Genomic DNA, 14,417 nt, shown 5'->3' with positions numbered 1-14,417 from the left:
CTGCAATTTCAAAATGGCTTACGTTCTAATGTTACACCTCACCTTCTCCAGAGATCACTCTCGGATTTAACAGGGATTGAGCGCCACAGAATATCCATATTGGAACAGAGAGGTTGAACCTCAGTAATTATCTTTGTTTCAAGGAGGAGGCCAGATCGGTAGGATCAGACTCGAACCTCTAGATTCCGTCGCGAGCCCTCAGTAGAATCCTTTTCGCACTACTATGCACGTCAGATTCACCATAACCATGGATAAATTATATTAAAAAAACAAATACACACACACACACAATTACTTTACAAAAATTATGTATTCTACATCTCAGTTAGCAACCACAATCATGTGCACCATTGAACAAACGACAAGAGCCATGGATCTCTTTGTTGAGTATAAATAACACACATTTGTTTGGTGTCATATCAGAAGTTGCGGTGGCTCCATTGATATTGAATGTGATGCAGTTATGTGTATAAGGATTGAAGACCCATAAGGATTACACAAAACACAAAACACGTTGTAACAAACTATTTGGATTTTTGTCTCATATTTTAATTTGCCATCAGCTTATTAGACATAACTAGAAGATATTTGTTTCTAGAAATTTCTACAACCACAATAAAGAAATTAAATGAAGAAACACAAAACTTTATTGACAGAATACAAGTATTATTTAAACTCTCTACTCATACGCATATATATATATTTATAAAGCTAATGATATTTAAGAACGTCATCATAATTACACAAGTTAGCACGTACATACAAAATATATATAGCCAGCAAAACTAATAAGGAATAGTGACTCCCTATTAAGTATCCTGATTCAAATATATCAAGTAATTAACACAAAACTCTAATAGATTTGTTTTTCTTTATCTGGTTAACCAAAAAGAAAAAGAAGAACAAGATTTTAAACTATCCTTAGTGTGAATTCGATTGCCATTAAGATAAGGTTTGGTCCACGCAGCGTTTACACACAAAGTCTACAGAGAATGTGATGATAAGTGTATCATACGAAGTTTGTGGTTGCTAAATGTAGACCAACTAATATTTAAACGAGCCTTGTCTCATCAGCATTTCATCAATACAAGCTTATAACTTTCCACATATATATTTTGCAATCAAACAAATCGAAAGATGAAAGGCAAAACTTTGATTCTAAGTGTGCTCGTAATGAGTCTTGTCATGGCGCAGATTCAAGTCGAAGCAAAGAGTTGTTGCTCGAGCACGACTGCTAGAAACTGTTACAATGTATGCCGTCTTCCTGGAACTGCTAGGGAAACTTGTGCAAAACTTTGTGGATGCAAAATTATTAAGGGGACAAAATGTACTACTCCGCCATATATACATGCCATTCTTGAAAACTCTGGTAATTCCATACTTTTTTCTTTGTTGTTTCATTAAGTTATATCTTTTACATGTTGGACCAAGATTTTCACGATCCAAGAACTTTTTTTTTAAAATTTATTTAAGGTGATGCTGTCAACGAATATTGTAAGTTGGGTTGTGCATCCTCTGTGTGTGGTACCTTGACCACTCTCCAGAACTCCGGTAACGTGAAAACTCATTATTATTATTATTATTATAATTATTATTATTATTATTATTATTATTATTATTATTAGATTTCTGGAACAAGTAAAAAATCACTTAATTTTAATTTTGTTTCGGTGAAATAGATGCAAGTGAAATTGTGAGTGGAGCAGTTGTACAATGCACCGAGGCATGTTCTGAGTTCTGTACCAAGGACTCATCCAATGCAGTTGAAACTGCCTAATAAGGATATCCAAGAACTGTGTTGTTGTTTTTGCTGTTTTCAATAATTGTCGTGTATGTGACAAAAAATGCTAGAGTCTTAAGCTAGCATCTACTATTTCCAGGATTTCTATGTGACGTAGAAGAAGGTCATTGATCCCTAGATTGTTTACCCCTTCTACTTGCTATTATCCAAATAAAGAATAATAATGTGTCCTTATCTTCTATCTACGATCAAAACTCTCGCATTAACGTAATGTTCTTACAATCAGTTCATATCTTGACAACATCCAATGCAAACTTAGCAAAACAGTTAAGACTTACAAATCTCAAATTATATAATTCATTGTATGAACCATTCAGCATGCAATCGATAGGTTGAAGTAATGGAAAACTTATAGTCATGATTGTTAGAGTAGTAACCCAATAACTTCTTGGAGCAAGTTCTTCTAGTTAATCTTACAAGCAAAAGTTTCTTGAGAGCAAAGACTAGTATCAGACGGAGCAAGAGAAGATTGCAACCTCGCAGTCCCAAATTAAAGATGCACATTTTTTGGGATCAAATGATGGCCCAACTTCATCAGACATAATTCCTCCTTCCGGAGCTGGACACGAAAATGTTCGGTGTTTACGGATATCTCTTATTAGCAATTTCGAAAATGTTCTTCGGCATTTAGTAAAGAGACTTACCTAAGGGAAGCACTTACATACAAAGAGTAAACAACGATATATTGCCCGCGTTCAACGATCTTTTCTTTTTATAGTAAGCTCGAAATATTTATCTATATAACACTGCGAATGGATGATAAAATATTTTCTTGCATTCGAACACTTTGAAATTGAAAAGGCTTTTGTCGTAAAGGAAAATCAAAATATAATCTTTTTTGGTTATGCAACTTAGTATATTGTGCCAATGCAAAATCATATCTATATATATAACAAATATTTTTCTGAAACCCATATACATACTTAGTAAACCAATCCACATTCTTAAATGAAGATTCAATGTGCTATACGTATTTCCAATGGCATGTACAAACCAATCGATATTTCAACAAAAAATAAAACTTTATTCAGAAAAAGTAAACAAATCATGGCCACAAGTTAAGCATTCATCATGGTCCCGCGAAAAACAAACAAAAAGAAAACACTGATATATTGCCCACGACAAACAATCTATTCTTTTTACAGTAAACCCGAAATATATATATAAATGGGTGAGTTACTATACTATGTCGTAAATCGATGTTTATTACTAGAATGGGGGGTACGGTGTTTTGATCAAAAATGGCAAAATAACCTTTGGAAAATTGTGTTAGGAAAAAAATAATTACGAAACATGCCATCGTAATTAAAAGCCACGTAGGAAAGAGATCGTTAAAAGGGAGCTGTTTTTGGAGGGAAAATTTCCCGCCAATCCATAAGTCTACCATTGTAGTTACGATAGAGTTATATGAGGTTGGTAGAGTTAGCGAGTAGATGTATGGATTTTCTGAGAGTTATGCGGTAGATTGAAGTAGAATGGTGATAGAGATATAGTTTTATGGTACAGTTAAAAAACTAATAGAGTTACGCGAGAGAGTTATAAATAGCTATGGTAGAGTTAGTTAAAAATGTAGAGTTTTACGGTAGAGAAAGTCACTGCCGTAGACTTAAATTCTTAGAGTTATGGGCGAAATAGAGATATGCGATAGACTTAATTGTAGTGGTGGTAGAGTAAGAAGGTAGAATTGAGTTATATGGCAGACAAATAAATAGTGACAGCAGAGTTATCGTTTCTGATAGAGTTATCGGTAAGAATAGTTTTTAAATTATGTTATGGTAGAGTTACTGCTTACTAAAATAGGATAAGATTCATATACTTAGCATTTCGTGTGGTGATAGAGTTAATAATTGAACGTAGATTTAGGTCATCGTTTTACAAGTATCTTATTATATAAACCTTGGTTCTGAAAGTTAGTAACTCACCAGATCGTGACACGTGTTAATTTTAACGATCAGAGATCAAAGTTAGTAACTCATCAGATCATGACACATGTCAATTTTAAAAAGTTAGTAACTCATCAGATTGTAATACGTGTTAATTTTAACGATCAGAGATCAAAGTTAAATACTCATCAGATTATGACACGTGTCAATTTTAACGATTAGATATCAAAGTTAGTAACTCATCAGATCGTGACATATGTCAATTTTAACGATAAAAAATCACAGTTTTCAAGATTTGTGAAGGCACATGCGAAGAAAACGAAAATCATGGAGAACCGATTGGCATTCTTAAGAAAAAAGCTTGAACTAATCTCTTTTTATTATATTAAAAATCTTATTATATAAAGTTGGGTTTTCAAATTAGCCACATGTCAAATATACTGATGAAATGTTGACAAGTGTCAAAAATTAAACAGCTAATTAAAAAATAACATTAAATCTAAATAAAATTTACATGTTTATCTAAAAAAAATTTCTTAATCAAAAAGGAAACTTAACAAAACTAATATACTTTCCATTGTAAGCTACTTATGCTATACGTGTTTTGTCAATAAGATTTTGACATGTATAAACAAAAAAGTAATTCACTAAACATGTATATTATTATTAATAAATTATGTCAAAAGAATAAGTTGAGAATAATTAATAAATTATCCTCCTCTCCAGGATATCGTCGCCCTACTTTTGATTCGGGTAAAAATAAGTTGAGAATTTATGATTCGAGAATATTTGAGACGAAGTCATAACTTTAAGTTGTTTTGGTACAATTGAATACTTCTGAAGAGTAAATAGGTCGTTGATCCTTAACATGATTATGACATATGTCATGTTTTGGATTGTATATAGTATAAAGTTTCTATTTTGTATATCTGAATTATCTAAGACTTATATATACTATCATGATTATAATTTTCAAATTTTTATTTTTATTATATTATATTAAATTTCTTTCAATTTCTCAATTTTTATTGGGTTAGTCATAAAATCATAGTGATTGAGTAAATAATTTTTACCAGTTGTTCATCCAATATATTTGGAGCAAAACAATTTTAGTAATTATAAGAACTATAATTATGCTAAAATGAAAGTAAAGCAACATAAAATTTGTTTAATTTGTTTAGAAGACATTTTATAGGTGGTGATAAAGAGCATACTTTAACAATAAAATAATTTTGGGTTTAAGAACATATTTTTAATGGTAAAACATAGAGTAAAATAGTATGTGGTTATTTATTAGATGTTGCTTTGATGAATTTGTTGCATGTAAAATATTTTGTGAATAAGTTGTGAAACGTTTTTGAAATTTGACAATAGTAATATTTGTAATGATGAATATTTGGCAAAAGTTTTAGTGGGATATAATTTAGTTTTAAATTATTATAATAATTGTTATAATATATTAAAAATATAGAAATGTAAATAAATGTATGAAGGTAAATACAAATATTCTCTAACTTAAATTATTTATATATTTACTTTAGAAAACAAAAATTTCTTTATATATTTTTGAAAAATTGTTTTAGATTTAGAATTTATTTTTCAAACAATTTTTAATCCCGCACATCGTGCGGGCCCTTATCTAGTTTTTTAGGTTAAATGAAGTAACCTAAATGGTGAAAAGACAAAAATAGCCTTAACGAAGAGATAACTGAATTTTGTACTAAGTATAAATTGAGAAATAATGTGAGTCTCGAAGTTTTTGAGTGGATTTTCCAACCGACTAAAGAGAATTAGAGTTTTATCTAGGATTCTATGTAAAGATCTAATTGCAAGGAAACCAATGCAACTAATGGCTTGCAAATCGAAGTTAATCTTCATGTGCAAAACTCCTTAGAATTCGGCTCATAATCATCAAATCTATTGAAAAAAAACATTGTGTTGATTTGCATGGTTCGTATGCGCATGTTCTAAGTTAGCTCATACTTATCTTCATGATCTAAAAACAAACCATGTTGTTTTTATTTGCATGGTTCGTATGCACATGTTCTAATCGAGTTTGAGGCAGTTGACTTGTCGGTTTATAAAAGTGATCAAGACAATTGGATATATGCACAATAACTCTAACGGTGGTATGAAGCTACTCAAAAAGTCGATGAAGAGCAAAATGATAAATTTTATAAATTTCAAAAGAAGACAATATAGCAACGGAGGATGTTCTAATTTGTATTTATCCAACCATACAAATAGAGGTATACAACAAGACTATATAAAACACTAGAGCTAATTGTTGTTATTGCACCCTCAGTATCCCAATCCAGATTTTAGTCTCAGAGGGTCATTCTTTGATAACTTGTACTCACCTACACAAATCGCTTGCATTGTAACCTGAGAAATCATAAAAAGCCAAACAAGCAAGTGTTAAACAAGTGAGAAATCTTTTAAATTATCATACCTTTACAAGAACCAAGAAGGGACAAACTGTATACAATAAACTCCCAATATAAAGGCAAAAACATTAAACCAAGTAATCATCAATTTGATAACCGTATAGTGTATCATACAGTCTGTATGACTTCATTCACATATATGGATTCAAAACTAGAAGCGGTTTCACTTTCCAATTACTTAAACAGAGGCAAAATGAAGCCATAAAGCTACTAAATTCGTCTGTCTTGATGCAGAGTACAAACAGAGTGCCAAAACAACCTAGAAAATTATGGAACTTGGTGGAAAGATACACAACAGACATACAAAACCACAGAAAAAAACAAATCTTGATTTAGGTTTACGGTTTTAAAGTTATGACCAAATTCCCAACACATAAGCAGAATGACAACCCTGCGAACAGTCAACTTTGGAAGCAATTTCCCACAGAAAAAAAACCGCACCTTGTTCGTCATCTTCCTCGTCATCTCCACTCTCATCTTCTTCTTTTGGTGGTGGGGACATCTTTGAAGCCTTAGTGTGAGATTCAGAGTGGCGAGGCTGCATGAGATAACAAAAGGAGTAAATAAAGATAAGAACCCAACCCAACATTGATTATTATTAGCTAGACTGTGAGAGAGAGAAAAAAAAAAGAATGGAGTAAACAGAAGCTTCTACCTTGGCACCGATAGATTTGCTTCTGCTACTGTTGTGGTTGTCAACCTCAAAAATGGTTGGGAGATCATTTATCATCTGGAAGAGCCTCTTCCTGAAAACAATTAACGAGTTCAGATGTCAGAGAATATAAAACAATTAACTCTTCAACATTCAAGAGAGGAACTAGAGGCTCTCACATGAACTTTGAATTTAATATAGTCAGTAAAATTGATTCAGCTTGATGTGAAACACAACACTTATGAGTTCACTTTTTATTCATAGAACAAGATATCTTGAGTTTAAAGGAGATTGTAACAACAATAATTGGGTGAAACAATGCCAAAAAGGTTGCAGGTACCATGACGGTTATTGTAATTACCCTATGATGAGAAACCACACAGAACACTAGCTTTATCATAGTTACGTATATGTTAGAAACCAAAAGCTCATGAAGCAAAACAAAAAAAATGCATTTTCCAACACGAATTCTTCCCTAATCCAGACCCAAAAGGAACTCATCTTAACTTGAGTAAAAAAAAAAACAACTCTTGAAAACCAACTAAACAAGCAAAGAATCAATGTGTTACGAAGCTATACAAAGATGTACCAGAAGACTATCTTTATTTCGAATGTGTAATTTATGTCATGTTTCTATTTACCTTCCCTCATGAGCTTGCCATGCTATAACATTGCCTGCTTCTTCTTCTATAACTGGCTATTCTCCAGGGACAGCGTTGAGTGTGTCTGAAGAAGTGAAGCCACTGTCACTGATAAATCTGCTTCCACTGTATACAAAACGAGATTGCTATTAGTTAATAATACCAGATTCAATGTGCTAGGTATCTGACGAAAGAATTACAAATGTAACTATACACAATCATCTAACCCAACAAAAAAAAGGCGTCAAATGCTAAAGGCGATATCGTTTCTCTAAACTACGAAACAAACATTTTGAGGCGTCAAATCAAAAGTCTAAGCTGAATACAAACCTGGCGAAGATACATCAGAAGCTAAAGGCGATATCTTTTCTCCTTGGCTCGAACCAGCATCATTCACCGATAGCCAAAACGAAGTCCGCAACCTTAAATCCGCATGAAAAGAAACGCAACCGAAAGAGACCTCCACCGCCAACTCCTGAAGCAGATACCACTACCACTACCTAATTCGAGAACCCTGCTTCTCATCGAAAGCCATGCCTCGGCGGAAGAAAAAACCACCAATCCAAAATACCACTCAAACCTTCCTCATGTCGGAATCGAACCACCGCAACCCCATGTCTCATTCTCAAATCTCCAATCAAAGCCGCAACAAACAAGAAAAAGAGAAGCAAAAGCTTCTGGCCTGAGAAAGGGAGGTCGGAACCGGCGCTAGGTCAGCCACCGCGATCCGGCCTCAGATCTACATTTTTTTCCGGCGGCTAGAGCTCGAGAGAAAAGAGAACTAGGTTTATATTTGTTTTTCTTTGGTTTTATATATATTTAAGTTTCTTTAAACCAACAAATAATTCATAATGGCACTTATGTAATTCAAAGATTATAAAGGTGGTTATATGACTTTTCCCAACAAATGTATACTACTCTAGTAAGTGAAACGAATAAGGACCTATTCTAGTAATAAACACCGATTTATGTACTAGTATAGTCATTCTTTCTATATATACATAGATATATTATTTTTCTGGTTGAACTGAATTTTATAGTATCAGTAAACATTTTGTTTTATCGATCACGAAAGCTATAAAATATTTAGTACTCTAGAATTATCAGTTAACTCTAACACACTTACTCGATGGATGAAACTTATTTCAAATATTTTAGCACACCACTCAAATTACTAGGCAACAACCATTTATTTGGTCCCATTATCTATATATACATTTTTTGAGACATTTATAAAATAAATTATAAAGTTGGCATTTATTTACAGGCATGTCATGGGCATTAAATAATTTATTTAATAAACATATTAAATTTACCTATATTCAAATCTTATTATAGAAACTAAATGTTTTAAAAGGTAACAAACATAATTGGAAATGTATGTAGATTTTATTTTCTTATTTTATAAGAAGATGAATGAAGAGGTTCACCCCTAGGAATTAATCCAAGTATTATTCTTTACTTGATAAAAATTTTAAAAATTGATTTGATAAAAAGTGACTTTTAATTCATATACTATATTTTACTTTCATGGGTTTCGTATGATGAGTTTTTGCAAATTAAAAATATTTGAACATGTTGCGTGATCCGCCTAGCATGGCGGATTTGGACTATAGAACCAACACTAAAATTATTAGTTTATTTCATATACTCACTACAAAAAATATATACATTGATAGCACCTCGTAATAGCACTAATTTCAAAACTGCTATCAAAGTTTAGTTTATAATTTTGTTACAATATGATAGCATTGTATAAACGCTATAATAGTGTTTTTAAGAAGCGGGAACTAAAATCACTTATTCCGCCAAACACTTAGCAAAATTTACCAAAAAATAAAAATACTAAACACTCTCGCTTCACTTATCGCACTCTCTCTCCTTCACTTCACCCCTTTTCTCTCGAAACCCTAAAATCTCGAGAGGCAATTCCTCGCCGTTGCCGCTTCTGAAGCACTGCCGGACTTAATTAAGCACCGCCGTTTCCATTCTTTTGGTTTGTTCGAGTCTCTCTCCCAGTTACCCGTAAATCTCTTACACATACCAATTGGTTCGCCAATCGCCGTCGCCGTCACCGCCCTCTGAAGTACCGCCGGAGTTAACTTCTGGATTTGAGCTCCACTATTGTTTTCTTCCTCATATGATTGTTTTATATAAGTTTTGATTTTTGGACATGCAATAGATTTTTTCAATTGATTCAGAGCATATTAGTATCCGATTAGTTACGAAATTGATTCACAGTTATGAAATTGGAACAATACACAGTTATTTTTCGACATGCAATAGATTTGTTTAATTGTATCCGATTAGTTATGTATCCAATTAGTCTCTTCAATTTTGTTTAAGTATCCGATTTTGTTATGTATCCAATTGAAACTTATACTCTTTCTCTAATTATGTTTTGCAAGTGTTGCTAAGTGTACATCTTGGAACTGAACAAGATTTTATTTATCTCCATTTACAGCACAGGTTAGTTGCTTCTTTCTTTCTGTCTCTTATGTGTATTGAACAATTTTTTTTTCTGTTTGGTTGTTTCTAAATATTGTTTGTGATTGCTATTGATTTAATATATGTGATATAGTTGTCTAAATACTGTTTGTGTTTTTGATTGCTATTGATTTAATATATGCGATATATGTGTGTGTGATTGTGATTCATGTCTAAGATTCTGTCAATAAATCGTATATGTTGTTTATGTAGTAAGGTTAGATCATATAATGGTGGACAAGGATTGGGTGCATCTTTGTAGGTATATCATTGCATAAATTATTCTGGTTAGGCTAGCTTAAGTAGGGGTTTAGAGAGTTTACCTTTTTTTTTCTCTTCAATTATGCAATGAAGAGCTGATCCAGCTTACAAGAGAGGGCTATAAATTTTGTACGAGTTGTGGCTGCTGATTTGGGAGATGGTGATATGATTATATGTCCTTGCATTGACTGTCGTAACATTGACCGTCACTCAGCCAGTGTTGTAGTTGACCATCTTGTTACAAGGGGTATGGATGAGGCTTATAAGTGGCGGTCAGATTGGTATCATCATGGAGAGTTAAAGTCTGGGGTTGAAGGTGACAATAAAGCCAGTCAGTTTAATGATGAGATATATGGGTTATATCAAGCTGTTGAGTTCATGGATGATGACTTTGTCAGAAATGCTGAACTCGGTGAGATTGCAGAGTGTGAGGACAAGAAAGAAGATGAGTTTCTTGCAAAGCTTGCAGATGCTGTAACACCCTTATATCCAAGTTGTGTTAATCACAGTAAACTCTCGGCAATTGTGTCCCTATTCAGACTTAAGACACAGAATGGCTGGAGACATTGCCGGAAATGTTACTAGAGGACAATGTGCTACACACGTCACTATATGAGGTGAAGAAATTTCTTAAGTCATTTGATAAGGGCTACCAGAAGATTCATGCATGTGTTAATGATTGCTGCTTATTCAGAAAGAAGTACAAGAAGCTCGATAATTGTCCTAAATGCAAGGCTTCTAGATGGAAGACGAACATGGTTACTGGTGAAGTAAAGAAAGGTGTTCCACAGAAAGTGTTATGCTACTTTCCCATAATCCCACGGCTGAAGAGAATGTTGAGGTCCGAAGAGATGGCTAAGGACTTAAGGTGGCATCAGACTAACAAGAGCAACGATGGTAAACTCCGTCACCCTGTGGATTCAGTAACATGGGATCAGATGAATGCCAAATATCCTTCCTTTGCAGCTGAAGAAAGGAATGTGTGGCTTGGTCTTTCCACAGATGGATTTAATCCATTCAATATGAAGAACAACAACTACAGTTGCTGGCCTGTTTTGCTAGTAAACTACAATTTGCCACCTGACTTATACATGAAGAAGGAGAACATCATGCTTACATTGTTGATACCTGGACCACAACAGCCTGGTAATAGCATTGATGTATACTTAGAGCCGCTCATAGAGGATCTTAACCATCTCTGGAACAATGGAGAGACAACATATGATGCATTCAGTAAATCAACTTTTAATCTGAAGGCAATGCTGCTTTGGACGATTAGTGACTTTCCGGCTTATGGGAATCTTGCAGGCTGCAAAGTAAAGGGTCAGATGGCCTGTCCATTAGGTGGAAAAATACAGACAGTTTGTGGTTGAAGTTCAGCCGAAAACATGTCTATATGTGCCATCGAAAGAGACTGCCACCAAAGCATAGTTTCATATTAAAGAAGTCGTGGTTTCATGGAAAAACTGAACATGGGAGAAAAGGAAGGATATTGTCTGGGCAAGAAATTTCTCAAAACCTAAAAAATTTCAAAAATAACTTTGGAAATTGGAAACGATCTGCGCGCAAGAGGAAAAAGACTGGGTGTACTAGTATAAAGTCTGATAAAGAGGAGTTATCTAGTGAGTCAGAAGAGGATGAAGAAAATGATGTAAATGTAGATGAGGGAGAGTTATCAAGATGGAAGAAAAGGTCTATATTTTTCAAGTTACCGTATTGGGAAGTATAATTTTATTTTCGAATTTTATAGTTATTTTCCATTACACTTTGTGTAAACTTATAGTTATTTATTGTATTTGTTCTGTTTATTTCTTAGGATCTTCCTGTGAGGCATAACTTAGATGTTATGCATGTAGAAAGGAATGTGGCTGCAAGTATTCTCTCTAATTTGTTACAGTGTGGGAAATCAAAGGATGGTCTAAATGCCCGTAAAGATTTGGAGTATCTTGGTATAGAAGGATTTGCACCCTAGGATTCAAGGGAAAAGAACATATCTACCTGCAGCTCCTTGGTCTTTATCAAAGAAAGAGAAAAAAATATTATGTAGTCGTCTTGTTGATTTCAAAGGACCAGATGGCTACTGTTCAAACATAGCGAGAGGCGTATCTTTAGACGACTGCAAAGTAACAGGTCTGAAATCACACGACTATCACGTGTTAATGCAGCAACTCCTTCCGATTGCACTTAAAGGTTTGTTGCCAAAAGGTCCTAGGCTAGCGATTGTACGCTTATGTGCATTCTACAACCACTTGTGTCAGCGAGTAACTGATAGAGAGCAGATTTTGGTAATGGAAGCTGAGGTTGTTGAAACGATATGCATGTTTGAAAGATTTTTTCCGCCAAGTTTCTTCGATATCATGGTGCACTTGACGGTTCATCTAGGAAGGGAAGCTAGGCTAGGTGGACCAGTCCATTTAAGATGGATGTACCCTTTTGAGAGGTATAAATTGTCTCTTTTTGTTACTGTTAATATGTTCATTTTGTTCATTTCTAACCTATAAGTCTTCAACATTTCACAGGTACATGAAAGTTCTCAAAGACTTTGTGAGAAATACTGCGAGACCAGAGGGGTGTATTGCTGAGTGTTATCTAGCCGAAGAATGCATTCAGTTTTGTAGTGAATTCTTAAAGAAGTCTACAAACGTACATGAAAAGTTAGATAGAAACACTGACTATGATAATAGTTCTATTCTAGAGGGTCGTCCTATATCCGCTGGAACTTCCATAACTCTTTCAGAAATGGATAACAAAACAGCTCATCTTGCTGTCATCCAAAATATGGCTGTGGTTGAACCTTATATCGAGTAAGCATATTTTTTTTTTCTCTTATCATTTACAATTACATTTGCAGTCTCTCATGAAACTTATTATTATTAATTTTGTACAACTGAGCATCTTCAGCATCTACAAGACACAAATGGAAGATGTCGACATGATGCATCAGTTTTATGGGCTACGCACACTGAGAATTTTGCATCTTGGTTAAAACTACAGGCAAGTTTCATCAATTCTACTATTTTTGGTTATTATTTAATGTTTATGTTTGATACCACTTGATTAAATTTCATCAAGTCTGACTTTTTATTTTGTTTTATTTGTTGTAGATACCACTTGATTCAGACTGCTATGGAGAAGTTCTAAAATGGTTGGCTTATGGTCCACGTTGCACTGCACGGTCATATACGGGTTACATAGTGAATGGTCAACGGTTTCATACAAGATCAGTTGATAGGAAAAATCAGAATAGTGGGGTTTTTTATGAGGCGACGTCAGTCTGTAGGGCTAGTGCGAAAGACACTTCACAAGTGGTTGATTTGGTATCCTACTACGGCAGAGTGATAGACATCATACTGTTAAATTATAATGTTTTTTATGTTCCTCTTTTCCGGTGTCAATGGGCAGTATTGGGTAATGGAGTTAAGATAGAAGATGGTTTCACATTAGTTAATTTGAATCATAGTCAAGTCTCCTTTTTAAGAGATCCATATATATTAGCCTCGCAAGCAAAGCAGGTGTTTTACTTACGGGAAGACGCAGAATCAAGTTGGCATGTTGTTATGCGAGGTCTTTCAAGAAGATATAAGAAAGATTTGGATGATGGGATTGGAGACATTGGACCATTACCGTCAAATGTGGACATGGATGAATCTGAAAATGCCCGAAATGATTGTGAAGGCATATATGTCTGAAATGGAGTTTGTTAGTCATTTACATTCTTCTAATTGTTTATTTGCTATGTCTGATGAGTGCTTCATAATTGTTTGATTTGTAGTTGTGTTTGTTTGTTATGTTTGATGACTGCTTGGTAATTGTTTGTTTGCTATGTCTCATGACTGGTTATTAATTAATGACATGGTAATTGTTTATTTTCAGGTGAATTGACATGGGACGACCGAAGAAGAATGTAGGGAACATAAAAAATAAAAAGAACTCTGATGAGCCAGAATTCGTGTGTACATTGCTTCCACAAACTGAGCAGCCTACAAGAGAGCAGCCTACAGGAGAGCAGCCTTTAGGAGAGCAGCCTTTAGAAGAGCAGCCTTTACAAGAGCAGCCTTTACAAGAACAACCTTTAGAAGAGCAGCCTTTAGAAGAGCAGCCTACACGTAAGAGAAAGCGAGGACCAACAAGGATGAAAGACATCGCAAAGGATCCAAATAGCAGAGTACATGTAGACTTCACTTTCATGGGAGAACATTACGGTCCTGGGTCTGTTAAGTTGTCATCGTATCTGGGTCCATTGGT

The 14,417-nt window shown here is 34.2% G+C and overlaps 2 protein-coding genes and 1 long non-coding RNA gene across 3 annotated transcripts; 2 read left to right on the top strand and 1 right to left on the bottom strand.

Annotated features, from left to right (window-relative positions):
• Positions 1,081 to 1,983, top strand: LOC104770619 (thionin-like). Its single transcript, XM_010495073.2, has 3 exons — positions 1,081 to 1,369; positions 1,474 to 1,551; positions 1,680 to 1,983. The coding sequence occupies exons 1-3, from the start codon at positions 1,138 to 1,140 to the stop codon at positions 1,775 to 1,777; spliced, it is 408 nt and encodes a 135-aa protein (XP_010493375.1). The 5' UTR covers positions 1,081 to 1,137; the 3' UTR covers positions 1,778 to 1,983.
• LOC104770618 lies at positions 5,838 to 8,216 on the bottom strand. Its single transcript, XR_764586.1, has 5 exons — positions 7,755 to 8,216; positions 7,425 to 7,550; positions 6,787 to 6,877; positions 6,573 to 6,669; positions 5,838 to 6,069 (listed from the first exon to the last, which is right to left on the bottom strand). It is a non-coding gene; the product is annotated as an uncharacterized LOC104770618 (long non-coding RNA).
• On the top strand, positions 10,422 to 13,861 carry LOC104772459. The gene is made up of 7 exons (XM_010497070.1): positions 10,422 to 10,680; positions 10,758 to 11,533; positions 11,989 to 12,121; positions 12,240 to 12,612; positions 12,692 to 12,959; positions 13,074 to 13,166; positions 13,277 to 13,861. Exons 1-7 carry the CDS (start codon positions 10,422 to 10,424, stop codon positions 13,859 to 13,861), a joined length of 2,487 nt encoding a protein of 828 aa, XP_010495372.1.

The sequence above is a fragment of the Camelina sativa genome, chromosome 20 (assembly GCF_000633955.1).
Source record: "Camelina sativa cultivar DH55 chromosome 20, Cs, whole genome shotgun sequence".
NCBI lineage: Eukaryota > Viridiplantae > Streptophyta > Magnoliopsida > Brassicales > Brassicaceae > Camelina > Camelina sativa.
Note: the sequence above shows the minus strand (reverse complement) of the source record. Positions and strands in the feature narration are given on the sequence as shown.